This window comes from Cololabis saira, chromosome 4, assembly GCF_033807715.1.
Source record: "Cololabis saira isolate AMF1-May2022 chromosome 4, fColSai1.1, whole genome shotgun sequence".
In the NCBI taxonomy this organism is placed as follows: Eukaryota; Metazoa; Chordata; class Actinopteri; order Beloniformes; family Belonidae; genus Cololabis; species Cololabis saira.
The window spans coordinates 39,953,942-39,967,679 of NC_084590.1; the positions used below are offsets into that span (position 1 = coordinate 39,953,942).

General features: G+C 37.7%; 1 protein-coding gene across 2 annotated transcripts; it reads left to right on the forward strand.

Annotated features, from left to right (window-relative positions):
- Positions 1 to 168: 168 nt before the first annotated feature.
- Positions 169 to 12,718, forward strand: LOC133441947 (TPA-induced transmembrane protein homolog). Of its 2 annotated transcripts, none has more exons than XM_061719761.1 (10): positions 169 to 263; positions 512 to 626; positions 1,902 to 1,979; positions 2,348 to 2,419; positions 4,896 to 4,967; positions 5,176 to 5,256; positions 5,816 to 5,948; positions 6,187 to 6,320; positions 9,724 to 9,794; positions 9,891 to 12,718. In XM_061719761.1, exons 2-10 carry the CDS (start codon positions 552 to 554, stop codon positions 10,096 to 10,098), a joined length of 924 nt encoding a protein of 307 aa, XP_061575745.1. In that variant the 5' UTR covers positions 169 to 263; positions 512 to 551; the 3' UTR covers positions 10,099 to 12,718. The 2 variants fall into 2 exon arrangements, with proteins under 2 accessions (XP_061575745.1, XP_061575746.1); XM_061719762.1 differs by having other exon boundaries at positions 260 to 373; positions 441 to 626.
- Positions 12,719 to 13,738: the final 1,020 nt, after the last annotated feature.

Genomic DNA, 13,738 nt, shown 5'->3' on the forward strand with positions numbered 1-13,738 from the left:
TGATGGCTACAAAGGAATGTTTAGGCTATTTCCAGGGAAAACTGGACCACGTGACCTCAAGTCAACCCCTTAAAAAAACGGGGAAAGAATAATTGCACTTGATATGGAAGTGAAAGCCGCGGTGAAATAAATAGATCTATTCCACGATTGTGTCACAATCTTCCCTCCTCGCGTAGTTTCGGTCCGTCCTTCCTGTGACCCGTCTGTCAACTTGAAACCTGAGGAGCCGCACCTGCGGATCAGCGCTGACGCGGTGTGTCCAGGTATTTCCTCCCACCGACCCCCGGGGTCACAATCAGCAGAGCCAAGTGTGTTTTAGTGAGAAACCTGGGGGGTTTAACCCGCACGGGAGACGTTTTAAACCTGAATTATAGTTCCGCGTTAAATCGACGCAGAGCCTACGGCGTAGGGTTACGCGGTGCGCGTAACATACGCCGTAGGCTCTGCGTTGGTGTGACGCGGAACCATAAATCAGCCTTTAGGATCACTGCATATTTCTCAAATACTCAAGGGTTTCGGTGCGTCTTCCGGGTTCTTGCAAGAGAAACTAAATGGACCTGGAGCTGGACGTGATAGGGGTTCGGGACGGAGCAGCGCATTCGTTTGACCAATCTGACAGGGATGAGGTAAATTGTGTTAAAGTGCTTGTTTAGTGTCTGTAAACATATTTGGAAAAGTGTTGATTATTACTAAACTGTAGCCACACACAACGATACAAGTATTGTGCTTGATCTACCTAAAAAAAATAAGTCAACTTTTTGCATGATATTATTATGTAGATCAAGAAAGACTAGTTTTGTATTTAAAACATTTACTTTTGTATGTAAATAATACATTTTGCAAGTACAGTCAACTTAATTGTTCCTGCTAATTGTTAAGTTTACTTTATTTATCAAAATTAAGTTGACTTTACTTGCCAAAATTAAGTTGACTTTACTTGCAAATTAATTTTGTACATATTAAAAATTAAGTAGTTTATACAAAGACTAGTCTTTCTTGATCTACATAAAAAACTCATGCGAAAAAGTTGCCTTAATTTTTGTAGATGAAACAAGATGTTTACTGTGGTGTTCTACTTAAACAAATAAAGCATGTTTCATCTAAACGTTGGTCAATCTGCCCAATAGATTAAAATTGTTAAAGGAAAGATAAATACAACAAGATCATTGCTGGTTGTTTGTGTGTAAATGAAAAGATTGACTGGGATTACATAAATACTGCTTGTTAAGGAAAAAATGCACAATATCAAATGCAAATGTCAAATGCAGATTAAGTTCAAAATTAGATGTATTCATGTAAAGCAACAAACTTCATTTTTAATTGTTAATATCACAGATTTAAATATGTTATATTTACATACGCTTAGATTTCTTTTTTTCAGTGCATAGTTCCATTACTTAATGTTCATTCATAAGAATCCTAAATTGAATTACATCATTAATTTGCTCTTTGAAAAGCAAGTGAAATTACTATTTTTCGCAAATGTTAATTCATTCAGTTTTATTGCTTTGATTACTTACAGCAGGGGTGCCCAATCCTGGTCCTCGAGAGCCCCTATCCAGCATGTTTTAGATGGTTCCCTGCTTCCTCACACCTGATTCTAATTACTCGTCATCATTAGCTTGTCATAAAGGTCTGGACAGTTCTGTTGTTGAAACAGCTACTTTTATCACGGTGTGCTGAAGCAGGGAAACATCTAAAACATGCTGGATAGGGGCTCTCGAGGACCAGGATTGGGCACCCCTGACTTACAGGATGTAAATGTTGACTTGTGGGCTTGGCATATGTGACGATCACATGGTTGACAGTGTTTAAACAATTACAAATAGAATCACAGCAATATTTTGTCAAATAGTCAGCATTTCAAGATGATTTTCAAAAGCCTTTGTAAACTCTTTCAGGAGGCAGGAGGTAAAGTTAAACAGTTGATCCACATGGACGCCAGTCAAACACAGGGAGGAGACTTTGTGGCTTTGCAGGTGAGCTTTTATCTTTCTTGAGCTCATGTTTTTTTCTGGTATTTTGTGGTTTTTCTAAGGGTTTAAAAAGTTTTCTTCAAAACAATGAGAGCATTTTCTGCAGAATTTCGTAGTAGTTATTGGTAAAATGACTGACTAGCCGGTCTTTTTCTCTAATATTAATTCATTCATTCACTGTATTTAGGTTTAAGTGCACAAGTACACGATTAAGAATGTAGCTTTGGGATATCAGCGTGTGAGATGGGAAAAGTATAATTTTTTTTATTGTTTGTTCCTATTTCAAAGCTAAAACTTTAATGAATCGTGTTTAAAAGAATCCAAACTGGGTAATGAGCATTTTATGATGATGTTCACATATATTTGTCAAGGTGACAGCAAGTAACGCAGATGAGCTGGACTACATAGATGCAACAGCAAGACGAAACAGTCCTGTTTTGCAGGTGAGTTTCCATCCTCTTGAGCATGTTCTCTAGCTTGTATTCTGCTGTTTTAAAAGCCTGCTTAAGAGAAAACATTTGCTGATACATTTTGTTCACCATGACGTTCCCATAACAGCGACAAATTATTTCAGGAAAGAAATGCTCATTGATTCAAACCTGTGTAGCAGATGGTAAAATGACTGACTGACTGTTTTCTCAAATAATCAAGCAGTTATTGACGTTTTTCTCCTTTTATTACTGATATGATGGTTTCATTTACATATTTTTGTTTTAAAGCCACTCTATGTAACGGTACCACATCTCACCACATGGGTGCTTTTAGAGCTGTGGTAATGAGTCAGGACTATCTGGCTGTCTTGCAAGCATAGCCTGTATAAAACAATGGATGAAGCATCAAGTCAAGTGACCCATTGGTTTCTGAAAAGTGCTTGAGAAGCTGTATGCGACCGTATGTCAGTCCAAGTTAGCTTTGGCTCCTTGCCCCTTCAGCCGAACCCTGCAGAAATATCTGCAGAGCTGCCGTCAGACGTTGGCGGCAGAATATTCCACTTAATATGTTGCCTCGATGGTGAAATCAAAAATGACGGTTGCGTTTAGCTGATGCTGGGTTAGTACGGCAGTAGCTCAGGTGGTAGAGCGGGTCGTCCAATGATCGGAAGGTCGGCGGTTCGAATCCCGCTCTGTCCCAGTTTGCTGTCGTAGTGTCCTTGGGCAAGACACCTTACCCACCTTGCCTCGTGTGAATGTGTTTGAATGTGTATGAATGTTGGTGGTGGTCGGAGGGGCCGTTTGGCGCGATATGGCAGCCACGCTTCTGTCAGTCTGCAGGGCAGCTGTGGCTACAAACGTAGCTTACCACCACCAGAGAGAATGTGTATGAATGAATAATGATCTCTGTAAAGCGCTTCTGGGTGCCTAGAAGGGCGCTATATAAATCCAAGTGATTAATACTAACTCCTCATTGCTTTACCAAGGGCAGTAGCATGATTGTTATGGATGAGGGAGTGATACCGGCTAGCAGTGGTGGACAGTAACGACAGTAAATTTACTTGAGTACTGTACTTAAGTACATATCCAGAGGATTTGTACTTTACTTGAGTATTATATTTCTTTGGTACTTATTACTCTTACTTGAATACATTTCCAAGACAAATATTTTTACTTTTACTTGAGTAAATTTCTAGGAAGGCTGAAAAGTACTCGTTACTGCTCTTTTTTCTTCTTCCCTAAAATCCTATTGGACACAAGCTGTTGTTGTCAAAGGAGGAGACCTATCACAGTGCACGCTCTCCACTGGGATGTACGTAAAGCGGAAATACGTCAAGCCTCCTCAAAACGATACCGCCAAAGTAGCCTGCGTTTGTCAAGACAGAGCCGCAACAAGTCAAGACAGAGCCGCAACAATGTCGTCAGGAGAAGAAAGACAATCCGCTGAGTCGTCTGAGTCTGATAATGAGCCGGACTCGGAGCAGGGACTTTCACAAAATCCTTGGCCGTATCTTAACTCAATGTTTGAGTTCGGCCGAGTAAAAAACGAGGGCACAGACAAACCACAGACATTTATTTTCAAATGTTTATTGTGTCTGCCGAAGCAGAACTACCTCTCTGCTTTGAAATTTACTCTTACTCTTACTTTTACTTAAAGTAAATTTAAAAGCATTTACTTTTGGATACTTAAGTACCTTTTAAAAGCAAGTACTTTTCTACTCTTACTCGAGTAATATTTTGACTGAGCTACTTTCACTTGTAACGGAGTAAATTTTTTACCAGTAGTATTTGTACTCTTACTCAAGTACTGGGGTCGAGTACTCTGTCCACCTCTGCCGGCTAGCCATTGGCTGAGTCTACTGTCAATTAGCCATATTAGAAATAAATGCAATGCTTTATATAAACTCTCCTGAGGTGGTACAAATTACTCTCCCCAGGCTGTTAATATGTTTCTTTCTGCTCTAAAGTTGGACATTTGAATGTGGAAGTTATGCCGCTTTTCCACTAGTACCTAGTCAGCCCGACTCGCCTCGGTACAGCTCGTCACGCATCGTCCCGGCTCCACCCGCTTTGTCCAAAATAGACCTAATTTTGCTTGTTATGCGTGTAAATTCCCCAAAGTAAAACTGCACTGTTACTAAAACAGGCCGCAGCGCTCTTTTTTTAACCAAATATGTAGCAAACGAGTGTCTTTGTTGTAAGTTTTGAGTTGACTGATTACGCCATCCAGGCATTTGCAAAAATACTTCCCGATGACAGAAGTGGCAGCTTCAGAAAATCCCCCTGAACTTTGCATGAAAGATGCACAAATGCTTAAAAGCTGAAACAATAACTTGATCAAGAGGGTTCGATAGAATCCAAAATGGCATTTATTTTTAGTCATATTACATGATTTTATTTCTTTTATGAAATAATAGAACATTATTTTATATTTGATAAAATAATCAACATTTCATGACGATGTTTCTGAATGTTTGCAAATGTCCAGGCAGCAGCAGCTTGTGCAGATGGGGTGGACCACATGGATCCTTACGTGGCAGAAAGCCAGGGGCTTATGCAGGTGAGCTTTCATCTTTGTTGTGCTCATCTTTTTTTTTTTCTTCTCACGCCGTTTAAAAGCTCGTACAAAAGATTTCGTTCAGCCTGATATTCCCATTACTTCTGCTCGTTTAAAAGTGAAAGCTCTTAAAGGGTGAGAGCCAGATGACTCACCGAATTCAATAATGACAAGAGGAAATGACTTGTCTGTTGTGTTCCTGCTTTGTCAGATGGCTAATGGTAATGGGGAGAGGATGGCCATGGGAACAGAGGGTCAACAGAATGGAGGAAACGGATACCACTCTCAAGAGGTATTAACGTTTTCTGTTCATCAGCTCTTTCCCCCAAAGCTTGACAGAATAAAGCCATAACCAGCTGAGGAGCGCATTTGCGTGCTATTAGTGTGATGTTTTGAATGTTGTCTTATCAAAGAGACACTGTCGGTGTTGTTAATTACCTTTGCTTCTTTGCTTTGCTTTTCCCACTGTTAATGTTCTTTTGCACTTCATATTCTGTGTTAACATTTGTTCAGCATAATATTCGTATTTTCATGATTTTTTTATTTTATTTTTTTTATTTTCATTCATGTTCTGCATGCAATTTTTATGATATATTATTTATTTTTATGATTTTGTATCCTCATAACTATTTTGTTAAATGTTATTAGGTGGGGGCTCTTCATAAGCCTACTGGCTTACTCGCTCCTCCCTGCACAGTTTCTTTTAACTGCACTTATTTGTGTAACGTTATTTTTTTATGTTATGTGCTAAATAAACTAAAATAAACTAAGATAATAATAATAATAATAAACTCTGCTTCCTTGCAGAGAGCAGCCACATTTTGACAAAACCATTGTCCTTCTGCTTGCAGAATATCCGTCCTATCTATGGGATAGCAGAACTGAATAAGAAAGTCTACCGTGGGGTCAGGCTGTGGATGATTATCCTCTTAATCTTGGTCATCATCGCTGTTGTGATCGTCGGCACTTTGGCTGTTTGTTCAGGTAAAGGTTCACTCTGGAGAGTTGTGCCTAATAATTCCAGATTCATTAAGTTATAAATGAAAGAAGAGAGTGAGATGGTAAAAAAGTCTTTACTCGAGTTACACAAATTATCATGTGACACAATGAGCAAGATCACAACCTCAGCAATTTGTTATGTTCTGTTGGTTTTTCTGAAAGAAAAAGAAAAGCCAGCTGATGCTGATGTTTTCAAGCTCTGAAAAAGTTTTCCTCTGAACAGCAATCCATGTGGATGAAGATGAGCAGTTTGACCGTTCGCTGTTTAAAATTCCTCATTATTTCAACGGAAGCTTCGACATTCCTTCCAATCCCTCCTACAATGAAAGTCAAGTGTCTGCAGATCTTCAACAAAAGGTTTGAGCAAATACTTTACGCATTTGAAATCATAGTTTGATATATCCATATCAAATCGAATTTAGACCTCAGTCAGTACGTTTACATGCACTAACAGAAAATTGAATTGTTGCCTTAATCCGACCGATGTCAAATTTTTAAAAGCCATGTATACACCTTAGCTGAGCTGTAGACGAACCAAACTGAATCTCTTGAGATTGAGCTATTAGTGCCAGATAATGCGTCCTAATTCGAGTTATTCCAGCATGTATACGCAACCCACGGTTAGCTGAGCTACTGCCCGCCCCGGGACCCCCCTCCTGGAAGCGATAACAGAGCGGAAGCCACAATATCAACACAGTAGGAGAAGAAGACGAAATAGACGAGCAACAAAAAAGGAACCGGAGTCGAACGCATCTCACTCAATAATCGATCGTCGTTTTGCGCATGTATGCCTGGATTTCTCAGAAACTCCAGTCTAATCCTTAGCTAAATTGTTGCCAATAGCTTGATTTAGATGTGCACGTAAGCGCACTGACTTATATCGGAAAAGACAGTCTGTACTAAGAAGAGGTTCAGCGGTCCCAACATCATGACAGTTTGTAAAGGCCGTACTTGAGCATTTCCGGAGGTATAGTGGAAGTAAAAATCAGGAAGGATGAGCAGAAACACCACAATGTTTAGAAACATGCCTGAGGAGTTGTAAATACTAACATCAACTATTTATTCTTCACACCGTCTGCCTTAAATGAGTTCATACAAAGAGAACTTGAATTGCCACCGGCTGACACTGGAGGTGGAAAAAAAAAGAAGAATCCCTCCAGTTCATTAGGTACAGTAGTGTTACTCAACGCACTGCTGAGTGCTGAGCTTCACTCCAGGACTGCACACACTTCAGTTTGGGTGGTTTCTGTGTATAAAGACAAGGGGGATTGGGGGGGTTACAGTATAAACACTGTGTTTTCAAGCAGCATTGTCTATGGGAAGCAGTAACCTAATTTGGCCCGGGCCAGCAGGCCCTTCACATTCCCAAATAGGGGAGGAATCTAACCGCGGGAGTGGAAAACCCCCAGGCAGACAAAGTCGCAACACTTTTTGTTGCTCAATCACAAATTATGAAAATACAGCAATTCCGTGTTTTTATCTGATTTCAAATAAGTGAAAAGATTGTTACAAGTATTGTAATATTACATCTCGGACAATTGAATAATTTAAAGACACTGTAACGGCGTAATATAGCCTCTTGCCAGCCTTGAGTGTCGTGTATTTCGTGGTTGAAGTGAATGGCTGGCTGTTAGGGGACAGAAAGACTTCACATTTTAGTTACAGGACAGATCTAATGCCATTGTAATAACACACAGTTTACATTCACAATGCAGTAAGCTGTACAGTGCAGACTAAAGAACTATGTTAAAATATAGTTTACATTTGTTAAGGAGTCATCTTTCATGATACTTGGACAGATATCTGCAGTAAAAACTGCTAAATTAAGGATGCAATCTCCTCAAAACACAAAAGCATTCCTCTGTGGCCAGAGGTGTCTTCAGTATTCACATTCATTACTCAGGTATAAGTATAGATACTAGAGTTTAAAAATACTCCTGTAGAAGTTGAAGTATCAACTCAAGTTTTTTACTCAAGTAAAAGTATAAAAGTACTGGTTTCAAAACTACTTAAAGTATAAAAGTAAAAGTAATGTAAGGGGAAAAAAGCCATTAAGGACAAAAGCCATTGAAAATGAATGCATCTTAGTATAATGTAAATATATTAAAGAACCATATATGTGTACTATTGAGCATTAACATGTGTTTCAGAGAGCAGGAGATATGATGACTAGTTGCCTGTAAGTATTGTAATGGTGCAAAAAGTCAAACTTCAGAGGCATGTTATCATTTATCCTAACCTTTATTGGAATGTACATCCAAGTTTAGTTGCAGGAATCTGAGGGAACGGATGTAAGAACAAAACTGGACAAGAACATCTGAAACAACCACAACCAAATTCACTCTATCCGGATGGAGCAATTTAACTGGATAGTTTTTATTAAAGGCCGAAATGAAATAGAGTAACAAGGCTGTTTTTGATATGTAAGGAGTAAAAAGTACAGATAATTACAGATAATTAATAGTTATCATTAAACCTAACTAAAACTAAGTTCATAATTTTTGGCACTAGAAAAAAAATAATCATATAACAATTAAAATTAGTGGTATGGAAATAGAAAGAGTATATGAAAATAAGTTCCTGGGGGTAATAATTGATGATAAACTTAGCTGGAAATCACACATAAATAGTGTAAAATCAAGAATGTCTAAAACCCTAGCAATAGTAAATAAAACAAATTATTTTTTCTGTCAAAGAGCACAGTTTTTAATGTATAACTCACTCATAGTTCCATACATGACTTATTGTGTGGAGATATGGGGTAACACCTATAAAACAAATACAAACCCTATTTTTCTATTACAGAAAAGAGCGTTAAGGATAATTAATAAAACCGACTATTATGAACCAACAAATCTTTTTATTAAATATAATATCTTAAAATTCCATGATATAGTAGAGCAGAAAACTGTTTTATTTGCCTTTAAAGCCCAGCAGAAACTGCTTCCAAACTGCATTCAGGACCTGTTCCAGATAAAAGAAACCTGTTATGATCTGAGGGGGAAACTCATGTTTGAGTTGACGACAGCAAGAACAAATATTAAAAAGAAATGTACATCAGTTAAGGCAAAAGAAATTTGGAATAGTTGTAATAACAACCTAAAAATGTGTCGCTCTATCGTCAAGTTTAAGAAATTGTTTAAAGAAAATATTGTAAATAAATATAAAACACTATAATTATAAAGTATACTATCAAAAACATTCTAGGATGTGAAATGTCAATTTTATATTTTGTCTTACTTATTTATTTTTTTTTTTTCTTCTTTATGTATTGTTTGTTTTCACTGAGTAAAAGCTAATGTCTCATATGTTTTTGCTGATCAAAAGAAAAAAGGGTAGGCACTATAAGCTACGGCTTCAGCCTACACCTTTTCGGCAAAAGAAATGTTGATTTTTTTTTTCTCTTCCTTTTCATCTTGTTCTGTACAAGCCGAAATAAAGATTAATTCATTCATTCATTCATTCATAATTGCGTGAAAATGTAAGGAGTAAAAGTAAAAAGTCGTCTGAAAAATAATTACTCCAGTGAAGTATAGATAACCAAAATTTCTACTTAAGTAAGGTAACAAAGTATTTGTACTTCGTTACTTGACACCTCTGTCTGTGGCTAATTTAATCTCTTACACAGAATATAAATAGGAAGCTATTAGCAGAAAATGAAACTATAAGAAAAGGTTGTGGGGTTTTTTCTTTTGGTTATTGTTAGTAACAACAGTGCTCTCATTGTTTCTTTCTTCATGCTTCAACCTGCCCCACCCAGCTGGCCGACCTTTACAGATCCTCCCATGCTCTGGGCCGCTACTTCTCTGAAGCTGAGATATATGCTTTGAGGTAAAAACACATCACCATCGGTGGTTTTATAGTTTTCAATCTACGTGAAATCTGAACTGGGGGCCGAACTTCAAATCTGTTTCACTCTCATTTCAGAAATAATTCTGTTGCGTACAAGCTGACGTTTGTGTTGCCAGATGAGGAAAAGGAGGAGCTGAGAAACTTGACTGTGAGCAGGGAGATGGTCTACAACGTGTTCAGACAGTTCCTTTACGACCAGGATCCGGTCGAGCCAGGTGGAATGCACATCGACAAGGCTTCCTTAAAGATGGACGTGCACAAACAGACAGAAGGAAAAGCATAACTTGTTCAAACGATATTCAGAAAATCCTGGGATGAATCCTATATAAATGACTCAGATATCCGTGAGAAGTTAAAATCAATCAGCTCATGAAGCACCTTCACCACAGGAAGCTACAGGCCACACTGCCGCCACAGATCATCCGTCATGTGGCTGATGTCTTCTGATGTGTCTGCTGGTAAGGGACGACAGCAAAGTCAAGTTTTCATATTTTTTTTTTTTTTTTTTTTTACATCCGATTGTGCAATGTGCAAACTCCAGGAGTCTAAGCTTAAATGTCACCAAGTTTTTTGTTTGTATTCATTCTTTGACTACTGTGATTTCACTGTAGGCATCTTTTTATTTCTGACGGAAGACAAGTAAAACCAAGCCATTATTATTAAGTGTATATATATATATCTGTGCTGTTGCCATGTATCTTCAGAAATTATCTTGAAACTGTAACCTGAAACACTTTATATATATTTGCCAAAGAACCAAGAAACATTCAAAGGTAAGTAGAAGTTTTATTTGCTTGATGATGACTGTGAAAGCCTTTGTGTAAAGTGTGTATTCTGTACAAAGTTCATGCGTCACATGTTTATCAGGGATCATCTGCGTGCTGGTTTTTGTGGTCTATATTGTCTTTTTTTTTACCACACTGATCTTTGTTTTTATGATATTTTATCTCTTTTTACGCCAAACAGCAGAGGGAGTGCATGTGCTCTATGGTGTCTGTAATGCCGGATTTGCATGGCTATTTTTAACCCGAGATAAGACGATGGTTATCTCAGTTCCTACCAATGGTGGTAAATAATTCACCTTTTCAGTCAATAGAATCTTGTCAGCTGATCAGACTCGTCTCTGGCACTGATCTTACCCACGTGTCAGCCCGCTAATAAGATTACGCAAGTGTTTATTGTGTACACCAAACCGTGTGGTGGGCACGGCTCCTCTTCCACCCGGATAGTCAAGAATTAACCTTCACTTGACATGACACCCTGAGGAGCAGCACACCAAGGGTCTTTTTCAGAGGTGTCAAGTAACGAAGTACAAATACTTCGTTACCTTACTTAAGTAGAAATTTTGGTTATCTATACTTCACTGGAGTAATTCTTTTTCAGACGACTTTTTACTTTTTACACAATTATCTGTACTTTTTACTCCTTACATTTTAAAAACAGCCTCGTTACTCTATTTCATTTCGGCCTTTAAAAAAAACTATCCAGTTAAATTGCTCCATCCGGATAGAGTGAATTTGGTTGTGGTTGTTTCAGATGTTCTTGTCCAGTTTTGTTCTTACATCCGTTCCCTCAGATTCCTGCAACTAAACTTGGATGTACATTCCAATAAAGGTTAGGATAAATGATAACATGCCTCTGAAGTTTGACTTTTTGCACCATTACAATACTTATAGGCAACTAGTCATCATATCTCCTGCTCTCTGAAACACATGTTAATGCTCAATAGTACACATATATGCTTCTTTAATATATTTGCATTATACTAAGATGCATTCATTTTCAATGGCTTTTGTCCTTAATGGCTTTTTTCCCCCTTACATTACTTTTACTTTTATACTTTAAGTAGTTTTGAAACTTTTATACTTTTACTTGAATAAAAAACTTGAGTTGATACTTCAACTTCTACAGGAGTATTTTTAAACTCTAGTATCTATACTTCTACCTGAGTAATGAATGTGAATACTTTTGACACCTCTGGTCTTTTTTTAACCAATCCCCTATAATAGTATACTTTAATTCACCATCTCCGCCTGTTGAAATATATCCACTGCAGAAAGACGCTGTGGATTTGGACATTTTCATAAATAAATAGGATCACAAACCATGTAGTTAATTCTCAAGCTTATTAAGCTCCTCTCATGTAGCAGCTCATGGTTGGAAAGAATTAGAATATTTTTTTAATTTGCTTTCTGAAACATGAAAGTGTACCAAGATCTAGAAGAGACGCTTGAACTCTTCGAAGAGTTTTTGTTTTTTTTTGCAATGTTTTATCGATATATTGTATTGACTTAATCCTCAAGTGTCATTAAAAAAGGACAAGGGATGTTAGCTTGTGCTTTACTTTGTAGTTGCAGCACCTGGAGTTATTAACTTCAAATTATTACCCACGTGTCCAGCAAGGGGTCTTAAGCAGTGGTTCTCCACTGGTCTTAAAAACCGCAGCCCAAAATCAAGGAACATTTTTTACTCACTCATTGAATGTGTAACAAGTCTTATACTTGTAAAACTATTCAATCACTTAAGCTGATGAAGCTGCAAACAATCAAAATATTTCAGTAACAGTAATACTGATGCTGGTTCCAAGAGTAAAAACTGAACCTGGAAAAAAAGGCTTTTACATATTGTGGCCCAACATCCTGGAACAATTTCCAAAAAAAACAAAAATGATCCGAGTTGATCACTTTGGGTGAATTTAAGTCTTTAAGAGACTGTGAAATCTTTGTACATGTAAACGTTCTATCTGATTGTAATTCGTGGATGCTCAGTGTTGTCTGTGTTGTTTGTACATTAAACTTTTTATTTGATTCTTGTCGCTGCCATCTTGGCCAGGTCGCTCTTGTAAAAGAGGTTTTTAATCTCAATGAGACTTTTCATCATGGATAAATAAAGGATATATAATATATACATTACCAGACTCTGTTGGTGTTTTCCTGCATTATACATGAAAATATAAAGTCCAACAACTTAGAAGTAGTTTAGAAAATACTCAGACATATGTAGCTTTACTTTTACTTGAAGCAAATGTCTTCAAATCATTGAAAACAAGTCCACGACCCACTTCTGGGTCACAACTATGAGCCAAAATGCACTATCTTGTAAATGAAAACTACTGCAAGTGAAAACTAGTAGAATACAACGTGAGAACTTGCACAACACACATCTGAGCTTGTATATCAAAATCTGCTGTAAAGAAAAATCACACATGTGAACTGAATTTGAAGTTACAGAAAGAAGATAGCTCATGTAAGATGATGTGTAAAAAGTTTGTACTTGTAAGTCTGGATTGTATGAAAGTCGACGGCTGACTAGCCATCAAAGAAACATTAGGAGTCCGGAAATCAGGTCTAACACCCCCCCCCCCCCCCCTCAAAAAAAAAAAAAATGGTTCTGTAAAATGCCAAAGCATTTTGTATTTTATGTTTAGTTTCAAATAAGTCATTCTTTTGAAATAAAAAATGTGCAGATCAAATCTAAATCAGCCACATTTCCAATAAATCAGATGACATAAATATTTTAATATTGCACAATAGAGAAACTTGGCCACCAGTGAGTGACATCATAGCCCACTAGTGCTGCCAATGATTTGCTGATAACATAGTGCCTGTGGTAACAACCGAGTAGGCCTAAGGGACTACTCATTTACAAGGTCAACAAATATACTGTAACTCTGAGTAGGCTATTTTGCATTTCCACTGAAATCTAAAGTTCACATTTGCTCAACCGACGAAGTGTCCAGCACTGCACATGGCAAAAGCACATGCAGCACGTGGTGCAGCCCAGAGTCTTATCAGCTGACTGGTGTTTTAATGTTGTGTTTGCAAGTGATCGCCATTCCTGTGAGTGAACAGATTTATTAAACTGTTGTGGAAAATACACCTGACACCATTGAGGCAGAATGATCCACCCAGGAGCTTGCAGTT